This window comes from Cynoglossus semilaevis, chromosome 1 (genome assembly GCF_000523025.1).
Source record: "Cynoglossus semilaevis isolate Cse_v1.0 chromosome 1, Cse_v1.0, whole genome shotgun sequence".
NCBI lineage: Eukaryota > Metazoa > Chordata > Actinopteri > Pleuronectiformes > Cynoglossidae > Cynoglossus > Cynoglossus semilaevis.
The window spans coordinates 10,191,309-10,213,908 of NC_024307.1; the positions used below are offsets into that span (position 1 = coordinate 10,191,309).

At 40.3% G+C, this 22,600-nt stretch overlaps 2 protein-coding genes and 1 long non-coding RNA gene across 3 annotated transcripts in view; 2 read left to right on the top strand and 1 right to left on the bottom strand.

The window, feature by feature from the left end:
* Nucleotides 1-9,667, top strand: part of LOC103378396 (thrombospondin-type laminin G domain and EAR repeat-containing protein-like) — a 13,270-nt gene extending 3,603 nt beyond the window's left edge. The window contains exons 2-12 of the mRNA XM_025054786.1: nucleotides 1,214-1,566; nucleotides 1,957-2,047; nucleotides 2,759-2,915; nucleotides 3,008-3,139; nucleotides 3,921-3,991; nucleotides 4,660-4,821; nucleotides 4,917-5,118; nucleotides 5,825-6,057; nucleotides 6,678-6,856; nucleotides 6,990-7,091; nucleotides 7,384-9,667. Coding sequence (XP_024910554.1) covers nucleotides 1,214-1,566; nucleotides 1,957-2,047; nucleotides 2,759-2,915; nucleotides 3,008-3,139; nucleotides 3,921-3,991; nucleotides 4,660-4,821; nucleotides 4,917-5,118; nucleotides 5,825-6,057; nucleotides 6,678-6,856; nucleotides 6,990-7,091; nucleotides 7,384-7,537 — 1,836 coding nt within the window. The 3' untranslated portion in view covers nucleotides 7,538-9,667. The remainder of the gene's footprint in view (nucleotides 1-1,213; nucleotides 1,567-1,956; nucleotides 2,048-2,758; nucleotides 2,916-3,007; nucleotides 3,140-3,920; nucleotides 3,992-4,659; nucleotides 4,822-4,916; nucleotides 5,119-5,824; nucleotides 6,058-6,677; nucleotides 6,857-6,989; nucleotides 7,092-7,383) is intronic.
* On the bottom strand, nucleotides 6,717-10,573 carry LOC103378381 (uncharacterized). Its single transcript, XR_001760210.2, has 3 exons — nucleotides 10,457-10,573; nucleotides 10,190-10,253; nucleotides 6,717-6,850 (listed from the first exon to the last, which is right to left on the bottom strand). It is a non-coding gene; the product is annotated as an uncharacterized LOC103378381 (long non-coding RNA).
* usp40 (ubiquitin specific peptidase 40) lies at nucleotides 9,674-21,853 on the top strand. The gene is given in 33 exon segments (XM_017033336.2): nucleotides 9,674-9,872; nucleotides 10,197-10,264; nucleotides 10,545-10,658; nucleotides 10,892-11,056; nucleotides 11,174-11,320; nucleotides 11,571-11,714; nucleotides 11,801-11,929; nucleotides 12,023-12,142; nucleotides 12,240-12,347; nucleotides 12,446-12,655; nucleotides 12,877-13,015; nucleotides 13,460-13,541; nucleotides 13,704-13,875; nucleotides 13,961-14,045; nucleotides 14,156-14,226; nucleotides 14,315-14,733; nucleotides 15,364-15,450; nucleotides 15,452-15,482; nucleotides 15,485-15,535; nucleotides 15,627-15,705; nucleotides 16,292-16,345; nucleotides 16,587-16,675; nucleotides 16,848-16,934; nucleotides 17,020-17,056; nucleotides 17,575-17,639; nucleotides 18,341-18,415; nucleotides 18,514-18,714; nucleotides 18,867-18,985; nucleotides 19,066-19,131; nucleotides 19,229-19,439; nucleotides 19,850-19,945; nucleotides 20,039-20,133; nucleotides 20,276-21,853. Coding segments are annotated over 33 exon segments (3,909 nt in total). The 3' UTR covers nucleotides 20,370-21,853.
* The last annotated feature ends 747 nt before the right edge of the window (nucleotides 21,854-22,600 follow it).

Sequence of the window (22,600 nt, forward strand, 5' to 3'; positions counted from 1 at the left end):
GCGCATGAAGCAGGCTGGCGGGGTGAGGGGCGTACATTTCTCCAGCCCTCACTCCTCCCTGAGCTTCCCATCCTCGCAGCTGCTGGCAAACTGTGACCTCTTCCCGAAAGAATTCTCAATTGTTGTGACGTTAAAAGTCACGCACATCGCTCAAAAGGTGAACATCTGTGGAAATCCTGACATTGTTACAGAGGAACAATGTCAGTCAGAGGAACAGGGGGAAAAAACTCTTCACTAAATTGTAAAATTACATTAAATAGTACAGCAAAAATAAAAAAAGGATTTTTTTTCAGTTTTGGGTAATTTTACTAAGCCTCAGCATTGATGATTTTCTAAAAAGCTCTTTCTAAAAAAAAGTTTTTTAAAAGGTAAAAACAACTCATTCTATGTATATCCATTCATGTAAGAATGTTGTTAGAACATTTTTCAACTTAAATCTAAAGCTCTGAACTAATTTGTCTTCAAGGCTGGACCAGTGGAGGAGGTGCTGCCCCTGCTGGTCACTTGAGCACTAAACAACCTGCTGATCTTTAAAGCTGTACATATTCAACAATGCTGGGAGAAAATCTTGCCTTTTCTTATACATAAAATAAAGATAAAGAAATCTACATTACACTACAGTTACTTATACAGATAACTTACATTATCTTAAAATCATGTCAAGAATTGAAAAAAAGGTTTTGTTCAGATCAGGGGTCCCCAATAAGTAGATCTCCATCTACCGGTAGATCACAAAAAGGGTCTCATACGTCTATAGATCATCACATTTAAAAAAAAATTAAAAATATAAATGTTCTTTAGTCATCCTTTAATCATAAATGTTAAATATTATGACTAAAGTATCCATCATCTACACTTCCTACAGTTTCTTTAATATGACTGGCAGCTGGCCAATTCTTTTGAGATGTCTACTGCCACCTACAGGGTGAAGAAACACTTCTCATGCTGCCACCTACAGGGTGAAGAAACACTTACTATTTACGCAACTATTTAAATAGTAGAGGCCAATTGCTGTGTTGTGTGGTTTGTTTTTAGAAGGTTATTTTTTTTAAGTTAACAAGACCATTATTAAAAAGTGTTGTGTCAATCAGAAGGTGAAGACCCTTCACCGTGGGAGGGGTCTTTATTTTTTTAATGACTGTATTACTATGAAGAGTTCCAACTGAAATTGTTTCAGCTTTTTCTCTAAAACAGTTTTCTTTTTTTTAAACAGAGAAATGAATACATATTCTCTCTGATGGGAACAAAAACAGAGAATGACAATAATGGAAGCCTTGTTAAAAGTCACCAGAGGAGAAGCACGACGGCGGATGAAGTAGAAGGTGAAGAGAGAACCCAAGGCAAGGAGAAGCAAGACAAAAGTAATGAGGAACGTGGACGGATCATCCTGGGACTGAGGTTTTCCAGAAAGAGTCTGCACTTCCTCTTCAAAGGTCACAGAGGGCGGGTGGAGCACTGGGTGTTCCGAGGCACTAAACTGGCCGATAACAAGTGGCACACCGTGGTTTTGAACATTGCGGGCGAATACGCCAGGCTGACGGTGGACTGTGATGTTCCACTGGAAATGTGAGTTCATGTTCCCATGTTCCCCTTGTGTGATTCTGTCTGTTTTCCGTCGGCTCTGCGGCTATTCTGTCTGCCTCCTGTACACCATCCTCTCTTCCTGCTGCTCTCCGTGTCCTGGGGGGATAGTAGATCCTTCACCACAATACAGTCACACTGCTCCAAATCTGCTGTCACCCTGCAGCTATATCATTGTGGCTGACAGTGTGTGATGGATGGTTTCAAGTGGAAATTCCCTCTGGCACACAAAAGGAATATCACTGTTCCTGCTCCATGATACTCCTCATGCCTTATATTTTCCTGTCTCTGTCCCAAAAACACAAAGCAGATGGATAATTGTGCTGCCCGACTTCAACTATTAAAAATATTTTCGAATCTCTTAATTGCAAACAGAGTTCCCAGCCATCCGTTTCCCTCGGACCTCAACATCCAGGGATCCAGATTCCACATTGGTAATCGAGGACGATGGAAAGGCCTGTTTTCAGTAAGACATTTATTTACTTTTAGTAACTTTAGTAGTCCATCATGTAATATTTAGCAGCATCTAGTGTTGAAATCAGTGGAATATGAACATGTTTCGTGAGTGTTTTCTGTAGGCTAAGGATCCAACATGGTGATGAAACCTGAAAAATGTTCCTTCTCCTGCAGGGCTCTGCATCAGAACGAGACATTTTTAGGGATTTACAGCCAAGTAGAATTCACCAAGAGCCACATAAACATTTCAACCATGAAAAAAGTAGAAAGTGTTGTAGAAAGGCGTTGACTGTTAACTGTGGTTTCAACTGTTACACGGTGACATCCAGCTGAAGAGGACACTGACGCTGTGTTGTTTTGCTGTTTGAAAGCAAGCTGAAATTTTAGTGTATCTGACAGTCTGTGATAAGTGCACAGCTACTGTCTAAATGGACATAGAGTATGTGCATGGAGGTTTACATACAATCTCACACGGACCAGTGCAAAAAGGCTAAAGAGTTGCATGTGGCTCAGGAGCCACAGATTTCAGACCCCTGCTTCAGTGTAATAAAAACAACAATTCACACTCTCTAGTTATAGGACACTTAATAAAAAAAAATATTTTAAACCACATTTCCCCAAAGAAAGATGCTATTTTGACACTTTAGTTAACTGTAAAAAATATGCTTCAGTTACTGTCATGAAAAGAGTTGTTCAATGTCTGTGTGCTGCCCCTGCACAGGGTTTAATCAGACAGGTGGTGTTAGTGCCAGGCTTGGATGCGACCGATCAGGTCTGTCCGTCCCCTGATTCCCACCTAGCAGCTCTGTCAGTACCACCACTCCTCTTAGACCTGCCCATCAAGAGGAGGCAGGGAGGCACCCATCAGACTTCCTACGGTAACTCGCAATTTACAAGACATTAAATTGATTTATGTGGATCTTTTCTCACTCCTCTTCCTTCCTCTGTAACGTCTGATCTGTCCTGACAGAAAAGGAGGAGCGAGTGTCAGTGGCCCTGGAACGTTCCTGCTCAGATCAGCTACAGGGTCAGCTGTGGTTCAACCCTGTCAAGAAAGGCCTTTATCTGTGCGATGGCACAGGGTGGATCACTGTGCTGGAGGGTGAGTAACACACACACACACGTTTGTCCTGTTTATGATTTTTAAGCTGAGCTCGAAAGGAATGTCAAACTGTTTTTATCATTTAGCCAGAGGGTCTGGGGTTTGATCCCAGCCTCCACTGGTCAACATGCACCTGTGTCATTGTGCAAGATGCTTGACCCCCAAGGGTCAAGGGTATTTCTAGGTGACCCTGAGGGTCAAGCGCCAAGAGTGAGAATGGGCTTCAAAAATGTATGTTTTAAGAAGTGCTGCAAATACACGTGCTGTAGTGAATGAATTTATTCAGTCATGAGTCACACAATGAGTCTACTTTATTTTTTCCTCAACAATTTTACCTGGAAATACATTGTAAAATAGCAGGGAACATCAGTTCCACTGCAGATAAGAATACCACACTGGTCCTCTAGCGCAGTGGTTCTCAAACTCTGGTACGCGTACCACTAGAAAGCACAGTGGTACGCTGGGAAAATTTATATTTTGACATTTACATTTTCAAGTGAAAAAATCTGAAACATACCATGGACAATTAATACAACATACAATACAATACAACAATATAAACATCTGTATAAACTTTTATAAGCATCTCTCCTGTGGTGGAAGCTAACAGTGAAGGCCTACGCTGCTATATTCTAATGTTGGTCATCATGGTGGTACTCAGAGAGATCAATGTTTTCTCAGGTGGTACAGAGTATAAAAAGTTTGAGAACCACTGCTCTAGAGGACCAGAAAATAAAATGATATGTCGTTATTGATAATTAGCAATTTAAAATCTTCACAGATCGCAAAAGGTTGGACTACGTGCAGGAGCATCAGGTCCTTACCACCAGCTCAGAGACACACGACATTGAGGTAAATGTATACTATTGTTTCAGAAGCTGTGTAATATTATGTGTTTGTTGTTTATACCAGTGCAAAGTTAACAGCAAAACTGCCCTAAAATGTAGACATGATTAGCCCAGAAGTTACTAATAGTTAGTTAAATTATAGTAAGTATTTTTGAGTATTAAAATAAATGGTCCTAAAAGTGATCCAAAACACCCTGAAGACACATTTTACTACATTTAAACAAACTTCTTGGTAGTAGGTTGGTGGGCAATAAAAATGATTTTACCCATAAATGTCATAGGCCACATAAATCCAGTCCAAATGTCACAGTGTGAGTGGCCCCGGGGTCCAACATTCCTGATTTCAATATTATGTCAGTTCTCCTCAGGTTACAGTTTGTTTTTTAGCACTTCTGCATTGGCACCGAGCATCGTCGTGGTTCAGGATGCAGTCATAATTTTGGAAGATATAATTCTTTTGATATCGCATGACTTCAAATACATCGATTATGAAATGCATTTGGCAAAGTATTAATCCAAAACAAAGTGAAGTAATGTTGTGGGGTGAGGAGGTTGAGGTCACCAGGAAGGCACTCAGAGCTGTGAATGATGTTCTCTGTTGTTTCAGTTTCTAATGTTACCAAAGGGATTCAATTGCTTTTAGTTTCAATAATTGTAATGTTTTCAATCAAGGTTTTCCAGGTCCCTGGAATGGGTTTGATGGCTGCTATGGCCCACAGATCCAAAGCCTCTGGTTCTGCCGTGTACCTGTGGACTCACTCTCGGTTTAAACTTTACCAGAATATCTCCACTCACGAAGCCCTGGCATGGAGGCACTTTAACATAGGGAAGAAGGTAAGAAAGCGAAGAAGAAAGAAGAAAACTGTTCTAGGTGTCACAGACTTAACATTTGAACACATCCACTGTGTGTTTGTCTGTCTCCGACCTAGGTGTTTCTGGTGGTGTCCAACTCTGGAGGAGGGACATACAATCGTTTTGAGTCACAGATGGAGTTTTCTGTCATTTACAAGTGGAGCAAGAAAAGAAAACAGTTTGTGCGGTTCCAGTCCCTGCAGACCTTTTGTGCTCGAGACTGGGAGGCCTTTACCATCAATCGACAAAACTATCTTGCAGTAGCCAATCACAGACTAGGTAAAAATTTTAATTAAACTAATTTTACAGTGTGAATGAGTTTTTCCTCTATGGGTTTGAAGCAAGTCCAATTACTTTCTTCCATTTTAAATCAACCAACTTTGGATCAGTTCCAATAGTCAAAGTGAGACAAAATTGTTACCTTCAAGCAAAGACATTTTTTCTTTCTAAGTAGTACAGATACCTACTACAGACTGAGCTGAACTGTGGTTGTCTCGCCCGTGGGCGTCGTTTTCAGTTTTTATGGTATATGTAATAACACATATTTTGATCTTTATCAAGACCTGACTCTAAAACAGGCTCGTAGCTGTATCTTATTTTCTTGACTGTAGAATTAAGCTATCACAGCAAATGAAACACAGTAATAATGTCAAAGAATGTGACAATAAGTATTTAATAAGTAATAAGTATTTTTTTTCAGCTCAAGCTCTGGCCTGGTTCAAAACATGGAATTTTTCCATTTAAAATCCTATTTAGCAGAAAACAGATAATAAAACACTGAAATGATTTGAGATGGTGCACAGTGATACAAAACGATGTCGCCTGTAGCCAGGCTCATAACAGACAGTCCAGCTGTCAATCACACATTGATAACTTGTGAAAATGTTCTTGTTAACTTTAAAAACTAACCACACACATTCATTTTCCTATTTTTCCCTTTTGGAATGATAAAAATTGGTCAATTTTTTCTTTTTGATTGTCTCAGGTAACAACAATCACACCATAAACAGTGTCATCTACAAGTGGAACAGGACACGAAAGTCCTTTGAGATTCACCAGTTGCTGCCGACATCGGGAGCCTACGACTGGGAGTTCTTCACTGTTGGACCGTACCATTTCCTGGTGGTCGCCAATGCCTTCAACGGCGTCACCACTTCTGTCGACTCCGTCATCTACGTTTGGGTCAATGGACGCTTTCAGCCGTTCCAGACAATTAAGGTAGCGATGGACAAACGCCACATTCAATGGACGCTTTCAGCCGTTCCAGACGATTAAGGTAGCGATGGACTAACGCCACAACACGTGACCTTTAAACTGTCAACTTTAAGAGGATGAGGAACAATAGAGATGTGTTTGGAGCGGGACGCGGTTGCTGATTCAATGTGATGTTTTGCATTGTTTGATTAATTTCCTCCTTTCTGAGATTGCGTCCGATTAGATCGCAATCTTACGTTGATTGGATGAGCTGATAAAAATTGAGAAAGGTGTGAGAACACATTGATAGCTGGAAACGATAAGGAGGAAGTGATTTGGGGGAACTTCATAGGTGAATATGGGGGTCCACAAGAACACCTTGAGGCAGTTGTATATCAGACACTTAAACAGATTTTATTTTTTAAAGTGAGTTTTTTTTTTTACATTTTACATTTTAGTCCAATGTTTTTATCCTGAACAATCTACATTTGTTAAATAACTCCCAAATATTACTTTTTTATTTTTGTCATTTTGTCCATACATCATCCATTTCTTATAACAGTTTGAATATGGCCAGAAATACAAAAATATTGAACCAATCAAAATAAAATAATTCCCTAACATTTCTTTTTTTTAAATCCTAGACATTCTGTGCCACTGACTGGGAAATGTTCCAGATTGGCAGCAGAGTCTTCCTTGTCGTTGCTAACGGACACAGACTCCATGGTAATGAACCCAGTCGATATGCTATCAACTCCACCATCTACGAACTGGACATGAAAGGACAGATCTTCGTCCGCTTCCAGGACATCATCACCTACAGGTTTGACACAGAGACACATTCAACATTGGAGTACATTCTTCATTCATTTTCCTGTGTTCACAATAATTTAGCTTTAGTCATTTGCATTGGTGTCATCCAGTTCTAACTAATGCCTACCATTCTGTCGCCGCAGTGCCCTGGACTGGGAGTTCTTCAGTCTCGGGGAGGAACATTTTCTCATTGTCGCTAACTCATTCAATGGAGAATCCTACTCCCTTAACAGCATTCTCTACAGGTAATCAACTTGTCATCAGGGCAACTCCCAGTAATAAATAGTTCAGTCATGACTGCCCTTTAAAATAGCGCTGAAATCATCTGGTGAACATATACTGTTGTAATGTAGATTTATTTCCTTCCTGTGAGACAGGCGCGTGAACGCACAGCAGCACTTCTGACATGAAAAGAGTCAATAGGAACTGGGAAATGGCCCGTGGCACTTGTTCTTTTTCACTTAAGCCGCTGTTAAGCTAATGCAATACCGTTTTAATTTTCCTGATACTGTAATAGTCCTTTGTGTTTGTTTATAGGTGGCAAGGATATGAAGGCTTTGTTCCTATTCATTGGCTTCCAACCATTGGGTGTAGTGACTGGGAGTTTTTCACCTCTAAAGGAGATTCATATCTGATCTACTCCAGTGCCAAAGCTCCGCTCTCCAAAGTCTTCAGGCTAAAAACATATTAGATAAAGAGGAGGTGTACAGCTTTGTGGATCTGTGCATGTGTGTGCGTGTATGTGTGTGTGTGTAGAACAGAGAGAGAGAGAGAGATAGAGAGAGACTGTAAATACAGTACCATTTTCCATGAGAGAGAGAGAGAATATATTTTCTTGATTCTGTTTTAAAAATGTAGTTACATTAAAATGCCTTTATATAAGTGTTTGTCTGCCTTCGCATAAACTACATCAAATTTGCAGACATAATGTGCAGCCGAGGTTGTACTTCATTCAGATGTATTGACATGATTGGACAAGTCCACTGGCGTTGTTATTGTTGGCTTTTGCAGAATGAATCGAAGGACAATCCTTTGAGTAAATCTGAACGGTGTTGTAAATTTCCTTTAAGCAGTAGCTGCAGTAAAGTTGTCATTTTATCCCTTTGATCAGGAAACTACTGCATTTGCATTTTGGGTCATGATTTGGGGGGAAATAAGGAGATTAACTGGCAGTCCACTTAATGGCCCACATAGTAATTTTGGCTCGGAGCCTACATTAAATGGCCGCACACGAACTACCGTTTCTCATAAAAGGTACGCACAGCATTTGTATTAGATAATTCCTACTTGTTTTTTTTTTGTTTTTTTTGTAGTCGGTGTAAGACATAATCGTCCAATCATTGTGTAAAAGCTGTCTAAATTAAAACGATATTTAATGTTTTATCTGCTGGAATCTGTTCTGTCAAATAAAATTGCATTGATTGATGTGTTTTTCTGCTGATTGCATGAATTATATATGTGTGTGTTTGTGTAAAAATAAAGTAAATTATTGTTATTACAATAAATCACCTCTAATTTGAGAGACACCTGGTTTTTCCTTTGGCTAACTGTCAGCTATTTTCAGTAAGAACACAGGGTTGATGAGGATACCCTGAAGTAAACAAGCTTTGATTCCAGGTATTTTCGTGGTGAACTGGATTCATACTGAAGTCTCTGACTGGCATGCAGCCCTGCAAACATGTCCGCTGGGCACATAACTACCAAGCCCTATAAAACTGGCAGCAACAATAATGTCTGGTGACAGACACAAGAAACCACAAGACCCTTGCGGGATCCCTAAGAACCTCTAGAATGATGGGAAATGCTGTTTTTCAAAATCGAAATACTTTATTTATACCTTTGGTGAAATTGTTTCAAACTTCTCCCCTAAAAGAAAGTGTAGTGTTACTTGTCAAAAGAAGGCGTTTCTTGATAGTAGTAACTAATTTTTTGTTTTGTTTTGAGTAGCAACTCTACTTTCTTCAAGTGTCCCGACTGCCACCTGCTGGGGCATCTTTTCCAGTAAAATACTACTTAGATTTGATCAAATGTTATGAGGTATAAAGCTAGAGTTATGTTTTAGAAAATGCCTGTGTTATATAACGTTGAGGTAAATACACACCTCTAGATGTCTCTGTTTAGCATCAAGCCATTTGTTTTCATTAGACCTACCACAAAAACCTGTACAAGTTGTACAGCACTTCTATTCTTACGTTGTTTTTACTTCACGTATGTATTCCCTGGGGACAAACACATTTATTTGAATTGTATTGAATTGAGCGAAACAAAACCAGCTAGTCTAATACTACAAATCCCACAATACTGCGCGCCATTTACCCAGCAGAAAAAACATGGCTGCCTACAGTTCACCGAGGCTTTTTGTATTTACATTTGGTTTGTTAACTGCCTTAAAGCCTCTAGAGGACGAGATAACCGGTGACAGGAGCTTTTCTGAATACATCTAAAACAATTGTGTTTAGAGTTTATGTTTGTGGAGCCTTTTATATGACAGCGTGGAGAAAAAGACTGTTGAACACAGTGAGATTTTTCACGTTTCTGCTGACCTGTCAGTGTCCTGCTATTGATAATTAGCTGCTAGGCTAAGTCAGGCAAGTGATATTACAACCACGAGCCCTTGGCCTTCTATATAAATAACCTGTATTCGTCGCTATGTTCAGCCCGGTGAAGTCTTGTTATTTCAGAGTGAGCCCGGCCATTGTCAACAGAGAACTGGGGAAGACAAAGATGAGATAGCAAGAGAGGGCACGTCGGCGTGCTAACACACTGCGTTTAGTGAATTATTGAGAGAAACTGAGCAGCGAAGAGTTTTTAAAAGAACAGATCAGGTATGTTTGGGAATCTTTTCGAGGAAGAGGAGGACGAAGACTTCTCTTCGTCCTCCTCATTAAAAGGAAGAACGACAAAGGCAGCGGAGGAGCCACCTCCACCCCGAGGAAGAAGCAATCTGTGCGGCATCAAGAACCAGGGTGGGACGTGTTACCTGAACTCTCTGCTCCAGACCCTGCTCTTCACACCAGAATTCAGAGGTGAAGCAAGTTCCGGTGTTAATGTTTTATTTCTACGTCCTCGGTTTTGCGCATTGTAGCCTCACGAAAACAAGGTTGGACATTCATTTAGCTAAACAAAAGTCCTGTTTACCCAGTAATCCATTATACTACCAAGTTAACAATTGTTGGGTAGAAAATACACTAGGTTGCAGGTTTGAATCCAGTTGCTTAATTGTTTACGCAAACAATGTAAAGGTACTCATGACAATTGTCCTCGAAATCATTGATTTAACTTGTAATCTTTAATTACCCCGATTGTTTGAATATTTTTTTCCTGTCCATCATTTGTTGTGTACCTCGCAGAGGAGCTTTTCAGTTTGGGGCCAGAAGAATTAGGATGCCTGGAAGACAAAGACAAACCTGGGGCCAAGGTACAAATATCAGATTACTCAAAAGTAGAGCCACCTGGGTGTTTTTTTTTTAAATATAATTTTCAAACTATCTGCATTTATTGAAAACACTATGACTTTGTTAAATTCATACCATCTACTGTACTTCCACTCTATCTGCATTTATTGAAAACACTATGATTTTGTTAAATTCATACCATCTACTGTTCTTACCTACTGTCCACTGAAAGTGAAGCCACACACATGCTCCATGTATTCTGTTGTGTGCATTAAGACTTGACCTCCTCCTCCTTCACCTCAGGTGAGAGTGATCCCGCTGGAGCTCCAGAGACTGTTCGCTCGTCTGTTATTGGTCGACCAGCAGAGCGCCTCCACGGCAGACCTCACGCACAGCTTTGGTTGGAACAGTAGTGAGGTGTGTTTACATTATTTCTGTTGGTCACAAAGATAAAAGGACTCAGCTCGTGCTTTGGTTGTGCAAGATTTTCTTTGTCTTTTAAGACTTTACTACGAATTTCCTCAAAGTCTCTACTGAATAAATGTTTGAGTAACAACTGAGTAAATAAATTCAAAATTTCTGTTTTTTGTGAGTAACAACTGAGTAAATAAATTCAAATTCAAAATTTCTGTTTTTTTTAAATCTTTTAGGGAACAAATCAGCACGATGTGCAGGAGCTGAACAGGATTCTGTTCAGTGCTTTAGAGCACTCCCTTGTGGGGACCACTGGTAGTGCATTTATTCAACAGCTCTACCACGGGACCATTGTCAACAGCATTGTCTGCAAGGAATGTGGCAATGTCAGTCAGAGACAGGTGTGTCCAAATGTTCAGAAAGACCTTTGTCTTGACCAAGTATGTTTTAAAGTACTGACGTAGTAAAAACAGCTGGGACAGAGTATTATCAACAACGTATATTTGGATCTTCTCCAGGAGGACTTCTTGGACCTGACTGTGTGTGTTTGTGGTCTGTCCAGCCTGGAGGAAGCTCTGTGGAACATGTTTGTGGAGGAAGAGTTGTTTGAAGGCAACAACCTGTACCGCTGTGCACAGTGTGACACGCTGGTCACTGCTGCCAAGGTCAGCTTCCAGTTTCTGTTAATGTTTATAAAAGGTGTGTAATTTACTCATATAAACTGAATATACAGTTTTACTTTAGTCCTAGTGATTAGCATTTAAACACAGAAGTACATCCGTACTTTTAATTTTAATTGAATTGGTCATGATCTACCAGCGCTCACTTTGCGATCTACCGATGGATCGTGCTCTACCTATTGGACCCCTTTATAAAGCACGTCTCTATGTGTCTTCTGTCTTTGTCGTGGTTCAGTCTGCCAAACTGAAGAAGCTCCCTCCGTTCATGACGATGTCTCTGCTGAGATTCAGCTTTGATTTTGCCAAATGCGAGCGGTACAAAGAGACGGGACGCTACAGCTTCCCCTTCAGCATCAACCTGCGACCCTTTTGTGAACAGGTGGACGACCGATTTGTTTAGCCTTAAAAAATTAAATATTTTAACATGTGAAAATGTCAAGTTATGTTTTTTTCTATTCATTACAGACAGATGGAGAGGACTCTGACTACTGCTACGAATTATCCTCTGTGATCATCCATAAGGGCGGCTGTTACGGGGGTCATTACCATGTCTACATCAGGGACATTGACCAGATGGGCAATTGGGAGCCACCTGTAGGCAGAATAAGAGAAAAATAAGAATATCTGCGAATATTTTTCTAATGTCTTAACATTATTTATTTATGACTCTTTGTGTGTTGTCGTCAGGAGGAAGAAGACTGCAAACCTAGAAGTCAGAAAAAAGCCAAGGATGAGGCCAAAGATTTGTCTGAGCCAAAACTACAAGAAGACGACCCGCTGTCTGTCCTTACTGCCGTAATTTCTCAGGTACAACTGCATTTTTCTCTCTCCTTTTCCCTTATTCTTTGATGAGTCGCTGCTATAGGAAAAATGTCACAAAAGATGTTTGTTTCCTGTCTTCTAGGAGCCAACGAAGAGCGTTCTGCTCGATCAGCTCGGTCAGAAACTCATGGAAAAGATTGGTTTATCCTGGAGCAAAAAGTTCCGAAAAGAACACGGGCCAATAGGAAAGGTACAGAGGTTTGTCCTGAAATGTTTTTTTTTTCTCATGTTTGATATTCAATTTCTTACCACTGTATGTGTTTTCTTTTCTTTTTTTGTTTTCTGTAGTTCCTGCAGTCCCACAAAGAAGTGTTCATGTTGGTGTCAAATGGAACCAGAGTTGCCCTGAGAGCAAACCTGCCAAGTCCAGTCTCCTCAGCCTCAGGAAATGAGATGACAGAGTCAGATCCTTCAACAGTGTCAGACATGGAATCTGCCCAACAGCAGCAGCGAGGCACGGACCACAGGTTGAACACAGAACCAGAACCTGAACCTGAGGTATTAAAGAACTTCAGACTAAATTTAAGAACGCTCACCTTTTACACTGTTAGAGTTCAATATGTTTCTTTGAAGAATTTGAAGCAGTAAAACTACAGTTACTGCAGCTCAAATTCATATTAAAACAATTCACATTATAGGATGGTTTTCACTCTTCCACTCACTTTTGATTTCTCGGTCTGTAATGTCAGTTTCCGTCCATGGTTCCCCCCGTCTGTCAGCAGGGTAGCCACTGGTTTGACCTGAACGACTCCACAGTGACCTCCATCAGACAGTCTGACATAGAGAAGCAGTTCCAAGGCAAAGAAAGCGCCTACATGCTGTTCTACAGGAAAACACAGCTGCACAGACCCACTGAAGGTGAATGAGTTTGTGACGAACAAAGTACTTGATTACTGAAAACCCACCAATCAGAGGGTCCCAACCTTTTTTTTGACATTTGTTCCTATTTTGACATCACAAATTTCTGGTGACCCCGGAGCTTTTTTTTTTTTTAGTCACGTGATCGCAGCTGTCAATCAAGATGTGCCAGCTCGGATATTTTTATATAACGCATTTTATTTAAACTAAATATATATTCATGCAAGTGAAACAATACGGTTGTTTAAAGATTGTTTGTGGTGATTTTAATCGTAATTTCAAAAATAATAGTTAATTTTATTTTTATAAGTAATTATTTTAATAAATTACTTGAATTCTAGGCGTTTCCAAGATTTGGGTAATTGTTAGGAATGTTTAGTTTCATTTGCCAATGTTTCCATACATACTATGTGGTTTTTAAAATTTTTTTTAATAAATTTTCAGCCTTGAAAAATCCTCAGTATAAAGTTCCTTCTCATCTCGTGCAAGTGGCCCAGGAGGAGAACGCCAGAGTGCAAGAGTTACGGTACGGTTTTTTTTTTTTTTCTTCTCTCATATGCCATGAAGTTTATTAGATTTTTTTTAGAGAAGAAAAAAAAAATCCAATCTCTATTAAACGGTATTTTAATTAAGGGGAGTTTCAAAAATAAATGCATAAAATGTATTTTGATCTTCTTGTTTTTGGCAGTGAGAAGTTCGACGCCACCAATAACACCGTGGAGCTGCGTTTGCACCTGGTTACCTCTTATCGCCTGGAGAACGGAGCCCTGCAGCCAACACACAAAGACCAGAGTGGGAACACCAACCTCAGCTTTGACCGCAGGAAGACTGTGGGTGACCTGCGGTTAGCCATTTACCAGGTGACTTCATTTTCTCTGTGGAGGGGGCGGGGGGGCTCTGCTCGTCTCTGGGTGAACTGAACATTTTGTCTTCACATCTGTTCAGATGCAGGAGCTGTGGGAGGGAGACATGGCTTTGACCGTGACCCGGAGTCTCCCAGCTGGTCTTCACCTCTACAACACTCTCACAGGTTGAGACGCTGCAGGGCCTCTACAACACTCTCACAGGTTGAGACACTGCAGGAAAAACCACCATACGGCAGTTTAGTGATTGATTCTAATCGACTGTTCTTCATTCCAGATGACAGCGTCTCACTGTACAGTGCAGGAATCCACACAAACACTGACCTATTTGTGTGGAATGGCAGAGAGGTGAAGGAAACCTGTTCTCTGTTGTTGCGTTGAACTCTTGAGCTGTGGTCAAACTGAACCGCCGGTCAATGTTGTCATCTCTCCTCAGGTGTGTGGGGAAACCGTCCTCTCTGGGGCGGAGTGGGAGCCAGTGCTGCTGACCGTGGTCCGACCCTTTTTGGAAGAAGAAGAAGAAGAGGAGGAGCAGGAGGTGGTGAATGGTCTGGACTGTAGAGAAACAGGAGGTGCTTTTGAAAACGGAGGACCAGGACTGAAGAAGGAGGCCCGAGGTTTTTCCGGAGGGGTGACACTTGAAGAGGTGAAGGAGGCCCTGGGGGAGGCCAAGGACAGCCTGCTCTGCCAGGAGCATAAGGGAGGAAAAAGAGCAGAGCAGGGAGCAGGAGAGGGAGGAGGTGCAAGTGGATGGAGGGTGTTTCCTCCTGCTGACATGCAGCGGACGCTGAAGGAGCTGTCGCTGAAGGATGGAGACGCTCTGCTGGTGCTGGAGCCGCGGTCCTTGGACAGCAGGTAGGAAATCTGCACAAGCTTGGAGTGGCCGGGTCTAAGGTCATTTCATAAATATATGAAGAGAATCACTGTTGGTACAGTTCTACATGAGAACAGACGGACATGAGGGGAACCTTTTCCGTAGCTGAGCAACATTAAAGCCACGTGTGTCATCTTTTGTGTTAGCGGTTGACTGTAGAGCATCATCTCCTGCTCAAAGCTACTATGAATAATGTCCTTTAAAATCCAGTTTCACTTTTTATGGACAAACAAATACTTTATTTTTCCACAAACCCTAGGGTTTACATTGATGTTTTTATTTTCTAAAGCGTGCATGGGCTGAAAATAATCATTTTATTAATTAATGATATGGTTTGGTCCACTCAAACCCAAATGTGTGGCTCAGATGACTTTGTTTTGAAAATCTGGTCCAACTCAATTCAAAACTGCACAATAGAACGAGTGAATGTTTTAGTAATAAATCTATTACAAGAACTAGTCAGAAATGAATATAAATATCAGTAAGTCATCAATTGTAAATAAGCTGTGAACTTTACCTGTAACATTCTGGAGGATGTTAACATTAAATATGACTATATGATATGATATTTACGTCATTCACTCCACACTGCCTTTCTCTGCTCTGTTCAGTGTCTTCACCAGAGACGGTGATGTCATCACGGTGACCACACCGTCTGACTGCCGCTGGCTGCAGGTGGAGTTTCAGCCACATGGGGGAGGAGGAGGAGGAGGAGGAGGAGGAGGAGAGGGAGATCCTGGGAATGAGAGGAGGAGAGTCAAGGTTCCAGCAGCAGGGAACACGGTCAGCCATCACTTTATGGATTATTTCTGTTGTTGTTCTTCGTCTGTCCTAACCTGACGTGATACGCTCTGTGCCTCTGCTTCGTTCACAGCTGCTGTGTGAGGTGAAGCTCAGAGCCGTGGAGGAGCTGCAGCTGCAGGAGGAGCTGCAGCTACAGGAGGAGCCTCCAGGCAAGACGCCCAGTCCAACACTCACTACTGCACATATTTGTACATGTCTGTAAGGGATTCCCTGATGATTCTAATCAGAGTCAGGGTCAGGAATTTGTTTACATAGTTTGACGAGGCATGAATTCACCCCATCCCCCCCCCCACATCCCCTCACCCCCAAGCAGTTTTTGATGACAAGTACGAGGGTTCAGACGTTCCGAAAACGATCCATATGGAGAATGTACTGTAGTAGATGTGATGACATGTACTTAAGATTTTTTTTCCCTTTCCAGATAAACACATTGTCAGGGATATATGTATATATATTACAATTGTCTTGTGTGATGAAAATGGTTGTCCCAACTTTTAAATGCTCCATGTTTTTTACATTTTTTTTTTTTTTTTTTCATTTTATAAATAAATATATATTTTTTTTTTTTTTTCATTTTATAAATAAATATATATTTTTTTTTTTTTTTTCATTTTATAAATAAATATATATTTTTTTTTTTTTTTTACATTTTATATATATATATATTTTTTTTTTTTTTACATTTTATATATATATATATTTTTTTTTTTTTTACATTTCTGTGTCTCTGTCCAGGTGTGGAGTACTGTCTGCGGCAGGTGGACTGCACTGGGAAACTCCTTTCTCCAGGTACTCTGTCATTTATAACCTGAGGTGTAGTTTACTATGTGGAAATCCCCCTTTATTTTCCCTTCAATATTAAAACACACTCACTTCACTGCTATACCTTGTTGTGTGTGTCTGTGTGTCTGTGTGTGTGTGTTAAAGGTACTATCCCTGCTTGTAATTTCTCCTCTCATCATCCGTCTTTGAAGTGGTGGCAAACCTCCACTCAGGTGCCACTGTCTAATTCTCTGCTTCGCCCTGACAGTGTGCGAGGAGCTGAGCGTTCGGGATGCGGGGGTGCGACTCATGACCACTCTGATCCTCTGTCCGGGGAATGCCCCCAGGTCATCGCAGGTGTGTGCCTTTTTATGTGAAATCACCAATAAATCATGGTTATTTGCAGCTGCACAGGTGGAAGGAGGAGACGCTGTGAGGGAACACTAAAGTCTGTGATGGGAGAGTGAGACGTCAGGAGGTGTGAAAAGGTGACGTGATTGATGGCACCGGTTGTTTGTTTTTATTGCAGCTTTTCTTGCATTTTATTGTGGGAGCGGCGCCCTCTGCTGGCGTTGAGCTGGACATCATTGTGGAAAAGTCTTGTACTGTCAGAGAGGTAAAAAACAAAACCATAATTCACAGTGATTACCTAACCTGATTTGTTTGAGTTTAATTTATATTTTCTGTCCTTCTTTTTACAGTGTCTAAAGGTGATGCTGGATGCTGCTGGACTTGAGGGTAAATCCATTTCTTTTTACCTTGTCTTGTTTTTCTAGTGGAGTTCAGAGAGAGGTTGAGGTGGTGAAGTCGACCTTTGTTAGACGGTGTTTTCAGAGAAAAAAAATAACGAAACCAACATCAAAATGAAATGAAGTTCTGCACATTGTAAAGTCTTCAACGTAGACTTGACCTGTCCAGATGAAGCAGTACTTTAACTTTTCTCTGAGACTCAAACTGTGTGTTTTCTTTTTGAGTGCATCATGTGACTGAGACAAGAGGATTTAGTGTAATTAAGAGAGAAAACTTTCTCTCTGACTGTTCCCAAATTAAATAATCGTTTCACTTTGATTGTCAACAAAATGATGGCTGGTGACTTTGGACCGATCTGGCTTTCAGTGTTTTGTGACCTCTGGTCTAGAAGACCCCTTTCAGACCATCTGGATTAATTTTCGTCTTCTGAGATCAGTGCTGTCAAACGATGCTTTGCTGCTACTGTATTTGTGGTTGGTAAATGTCAGATCACTGTGATCCTCCAGGTTCCTGTTGGCATTTGAGGAAACTGGATTGGTGTGAAGAAGTCGGCGAACCACTCGTAGATGAGGTGAGAGGCTTCTTGATTTCTTCTTTGGTTTCCCCAAATGTGTGTTTTAAAAATCATTCAGATGTGCTTTTATATGTCCAGTAATAATATATTTCCCAATTGACTGGATTCGGTGTGGGCAAACTTTTGGCTCGTGGACCACAATTGTCCTAAAAGTGAACAGGGGGGCGGATCAGGAGCAGAGAGATGGAGCGTTGGTGTGAACTAAGATAAATGACATGTAAAAGTCAGGCATAAAGGCTGAAATGCTAAAATGTTTTTATCATTTTCTACGCCATCTATAGGAGAAACTTAGGTATTGCAGGAAAAAGGCAGAAGTATAATGATGATATAAATAAATTATATAATTTGGAAAAGTTTGGAGGCCGGATTAAAAAGATGAACGGGCCACATCCGGCCCCCGGGCCTAAGTTTGCCCATTCCTAGACTTGCCCCCGGGCCTTAGTTTGCCCATTCCTAGACTAGATGTTCATGGTGTGCATATTATAAGATGCTCAACAAACAAAAAAAATGCATAAAAAAGTGGACTATTATACAATGATTCCTGGCATTAATCTATTTGTTATTGCTATCAAACAAACTGTTTTAAACATTTTTAATTATTGTTCGTTTTCACACATGTTCGAAGAGTTTAAAACGTTTTTATTTCTGTTTTCCGTCGTGATGTCAGTGCAGGTTTTAACACCAGTTTCTGTTCCCAGGACATGTCTTTGTCAGAGCTGAAGATCATCAGTGGTGAGACGTTGGTGGTCACAGAAGGAAAACTTCCTCCTAAGGTTCTTCAACATTTTAAATTGTTGTCTTAAAGTTCCACAAATGTTGCTTCTTAGTGAACTTGACCTTCTGACTTTTACTGACCCTTCATTTCTAACAGGGTTTCCTGACGTTGCCCACGTGGCTGTTTCTGGAGCCTCATATGATGGAAACAGAACGTCCACAGGCTGACAGTGGACACGCAGAGGAACGTCTGCAGGTTTTAACAGATCCTCAGTGTGGGGGGAACATGGTGCAACTGAGGAACATAGGACAGGTGGAGATATCAGAGGAGGCAACACTGGAGAATCTCAAGACTCAGGTGATAAAAATTGTCAACTTTAAGATTTAGGAGAATCTCAAGACTCAGGTGATAAAAAATGTCAACTTCAAGACTTAGGATTTTGATTTTGTCCCTCTGGTCTGTGATTCTAAAACATTATCTTCCTTCATTTTCTTTGACCTCCCTGCCAGGTATTGACACTTCCTGCTCTCCAGAGTGTGTGCATCCCAACCACTGCGTTCATGCGCATCAGGCAGCTAGAGGGAGGGAGGTTAGGACAAATCCTCAGAGGACAGCAGCAAACACTCAGGTAGGTTGTTTTTTTTATTAATATAATTCATTAACATTAAGTTATATATATGAAATGTTCTCATGTTTATGTTTTACCAGGAAACTGAAGCTGAGCAGCGGCACGGCTCTCTGTGTGCAGCAGCTGCAGAAAGAGGAAGATCTGGGGTGAGTGTTATGGTCCAGCCTTAGAGATTTCGTCCTGTCCCACCGTGTGGGTTGATTCACTCTGTTACTGTTGCTTGTTCTCCTTGACCTCCCTTAGGCCCAAAGAGTTGTTACTAACTGTGAAGATGGGAGTACCAGGGGAGAGGAGTTACTACCCTCCAGAGGAGCTGGTGTGGGTCGCCTCCCATGATCCTTCACCTCGATCTCTGTGCACATTTCTGGCCGCACACTACGGCCTCTCACCTGACTCTCTGCTGTTGGCCAAACACCAGCCGGAAAAACACGTGTGGGAAGAAATCTCCACCTGGGTAAGAAGACATGCTCACCGGACTATATTTTAGGGATGTCGGATATTAACTTTATGCCGATATTGTCCAAACACTTAATTTCCGATCCTGATATCAACCCATACCGATTTAGGCCCGGTAATATTTATTTATTTACTGTACAAACCACTGTATGAGTATAAATAAATGAGCTGCAATGCTGCCATCTAGTGACTTTCACTTTAATATACAGCCATTTTTCCCCAAAACTATTTTTAGGGCACACATCATTTGGTGAAACCCAGTCATTACGTTGAGGGGTTTTTATTATCGGAGGAAAAACCGATAACGATTCTTGCAGATATTACAAAATATGCTAATATTGGGCCGATAATATCGGACATCCTCCGATAATCTAAATCTAGCCAGTGTCTCCTGTTTGCCACTTCTAGAACCAGCAGATTTCCAAGAAGAAGAAGAAGAAGAAAACTGAATCTCTTCTTGGAGCACCGTTTCACATTAAGGACGGGGATATAATCGGTGTGAAGGTACTGCTGATACTCCGGAGTATTTGTTCCAAGGCAGTCTGTGTAGTTTTTATTTGGAATCTAAACTACAAATCTGTTGATGTATTTTCCCAGAACCTCTTGATTGACAAAAACAGGGACTTCACCACCCAGGAGGATGAGCAGGGTCAGCTGAGACTCAGGGAGCTGGTGGAGCAGCGCAGGAAAGGGTGGGGTGTCTTTTCTATATCACAGCTGTGGACACTGTTCATGTGGTGGAATGTGCTGGAATGTTCCTGCAGATGTATCTTTTTGTAACACCAAGTACTCTATTACTTCTAGTTCTCACACACATTTCTTTCTTGTGTTTAGAGAAAACGCTGCAGGATGTAACGGAGCCGGATCACAGAAGAAGTCTAGGAAGCCAGAGGTGGCGCTGTCCATTAACGTAGGGGTATTTAGATAGCACCTGACTCACAGGTGTGCAGGGACAAATCACAACTACCTACAGTATATGAACCAGAACGTTCTCACAGACGCCACAGGACTGTTAGGACAATCTAGTCTGGCAATGTGCCATTTTTCTTTATCCATTTTTTTCCAAACAATTAAACAAACATGATTTTTCACTTTAGGCACATGGACTTTGAAAAAAAAAAGCTTTATTTCTATGCAATGTTAACTTTTTGTGTTTACTTGGTTGCAATCATGTCTTGAGTTTACTGGCCTAAAAGAGTACAAAATGTGCGCGGTCTTCGAATTGGGCCAAATAGGACACGTCTGGTTCAGCTCACTTTGAAACCTGTGTGTGAATCCACGAAGAGTCAAATTAGATCATGTGTTATTTTTAATTATTACGAATTGCTGCACAAACAAGGTCTTTTGAGTAAAAGCGTGAGTTTATAATCTTATATTCTGGTAAAAACAAAAAAGTATTAGACAGTTCAGCTGATTCTACTTTGTTTTTGTTTCATATACCGTATGAAAGCACGTGTAAACCTGACCCTGTCAATCACAACAAATCATGGAACAAGAAAATTAACTGCCGGTTGTATTATAAAGAAATCAATTTATTATAACTCTTTGCACAAAACCTACAACACTAGTACTATCATCATCTCATCCCAAACCCTGAACTAAAATCTGTCCAAGATCAACCTGCGATTTAACTTTGGTTCAACATCGAAATCTTTGTACTTTGTCAAAGAACGTCGTTGGTTTTTACCATTAGTCAACAAATAAGTTGTTTTTTCTCATGCTAATTATGCTAAGCTTTTTGAATATGAATTAAAATATAAAAATTAATGATGAACTTTCTGCCGTTCAAAGATAATCATTTTAATTTTGCGACGAAATCAATGTCAATTTTTGTTTTGATTGACTGTGGACTTTAACTTTATGTAAACAGCTGAGAAGAGAGACTGGGCCTTAACATGGAGGAGCATCAGTGCTTCTCTGCTCTCCCTACCTCACTCTACCTCTCACTCTCCCTCTGCTGCCCTCACACGTGGTCTTTCCTCCCAAACTGATGCCATGTTTGAACTGTTTTGACTATAAATCTTTGGCTATTTTATAAGGGTGTCACAGGTGTCTGCAGGGTAAAGGTCTATATTTGCCTTATTAATTCTGACATATTCTTTATTCAAGAGGGGAAAAATACTATCTATTGTCACGGTAGATATGATGCATCTAGGTAAACCTGGGAACAAAACTCTTCAAAGCAAAATATTATTTCATAAAACCAGTTATTTTACTTGTTTTGTCATCTGTATTTAAGTCAATCCCTCTTTTTCATCTAGGAATAGTTGAGAATTTAATTTGCATGCAGGAAAAAGTCCATGGACATTGACTACAGGGATGTAATGAGTAGAAAAGTAACTAAATAAAGATTACTGTAATTGTTTTTTTTTTAAGTTTTTTTTTTCATTGAAAGCAATTTTGTCAAGTGAGAAAAAGCAATAGTCAGTTTTTTAACCTTGCATTATTTACTGGTGTTATTAAAGACTACTGTGGTGTTATTGATTTGTAAGGTTGTACTGGTGTAATTTCATTTTTTTTTTGTATTGGTGTTGCGGTCATCCAAAAGTATTTTATCAATAAAGTATAACGCATCTATCCTGAAATCATGTTTACACGCTGCACAATATCTTTCTCAGCAAAGAATAAGTGTTTAATAAGTTTAACCTTCACCTTTTTTTGTCTTTCTGTCGGTGGAGCTATCGTAGACGACTGATTTTAAAGTTATAGGATGTTTTACTGGTAAAATGCATGCTAGAAACTGCTCTGAAGTATTTAGTGTATAGACAAAAAATATATATTGTGTTTATTTAATAATAGAAAACATTTATATCTGTTAAAATATTTTCATGTAATTACAAATGTAAAAATATGCCTTTTAAACGAGCAAACAAAAAAAGAAAAACAGCATTTGTTAGCAGGCACTTTTAGACCACATTTAAAAATACGCGTTACGTTGTACGTCAAAATATACGGTAATTATTTTCAGGAATTCAAAAGCAGGCACTTTTAGACCACATTTAAAATTCGCGTTACGTTATACGTCAAAATATAATTATTTTCAGGAATTCAATTGTTATATTTTTAAGTAGTAAATACTGTTGCGCCAATGTTTTTTTTTTAATAAACCAAAACCATGATAATACAAAAAGCCTCTACTTTGTGTTCCCCTCCATGCCG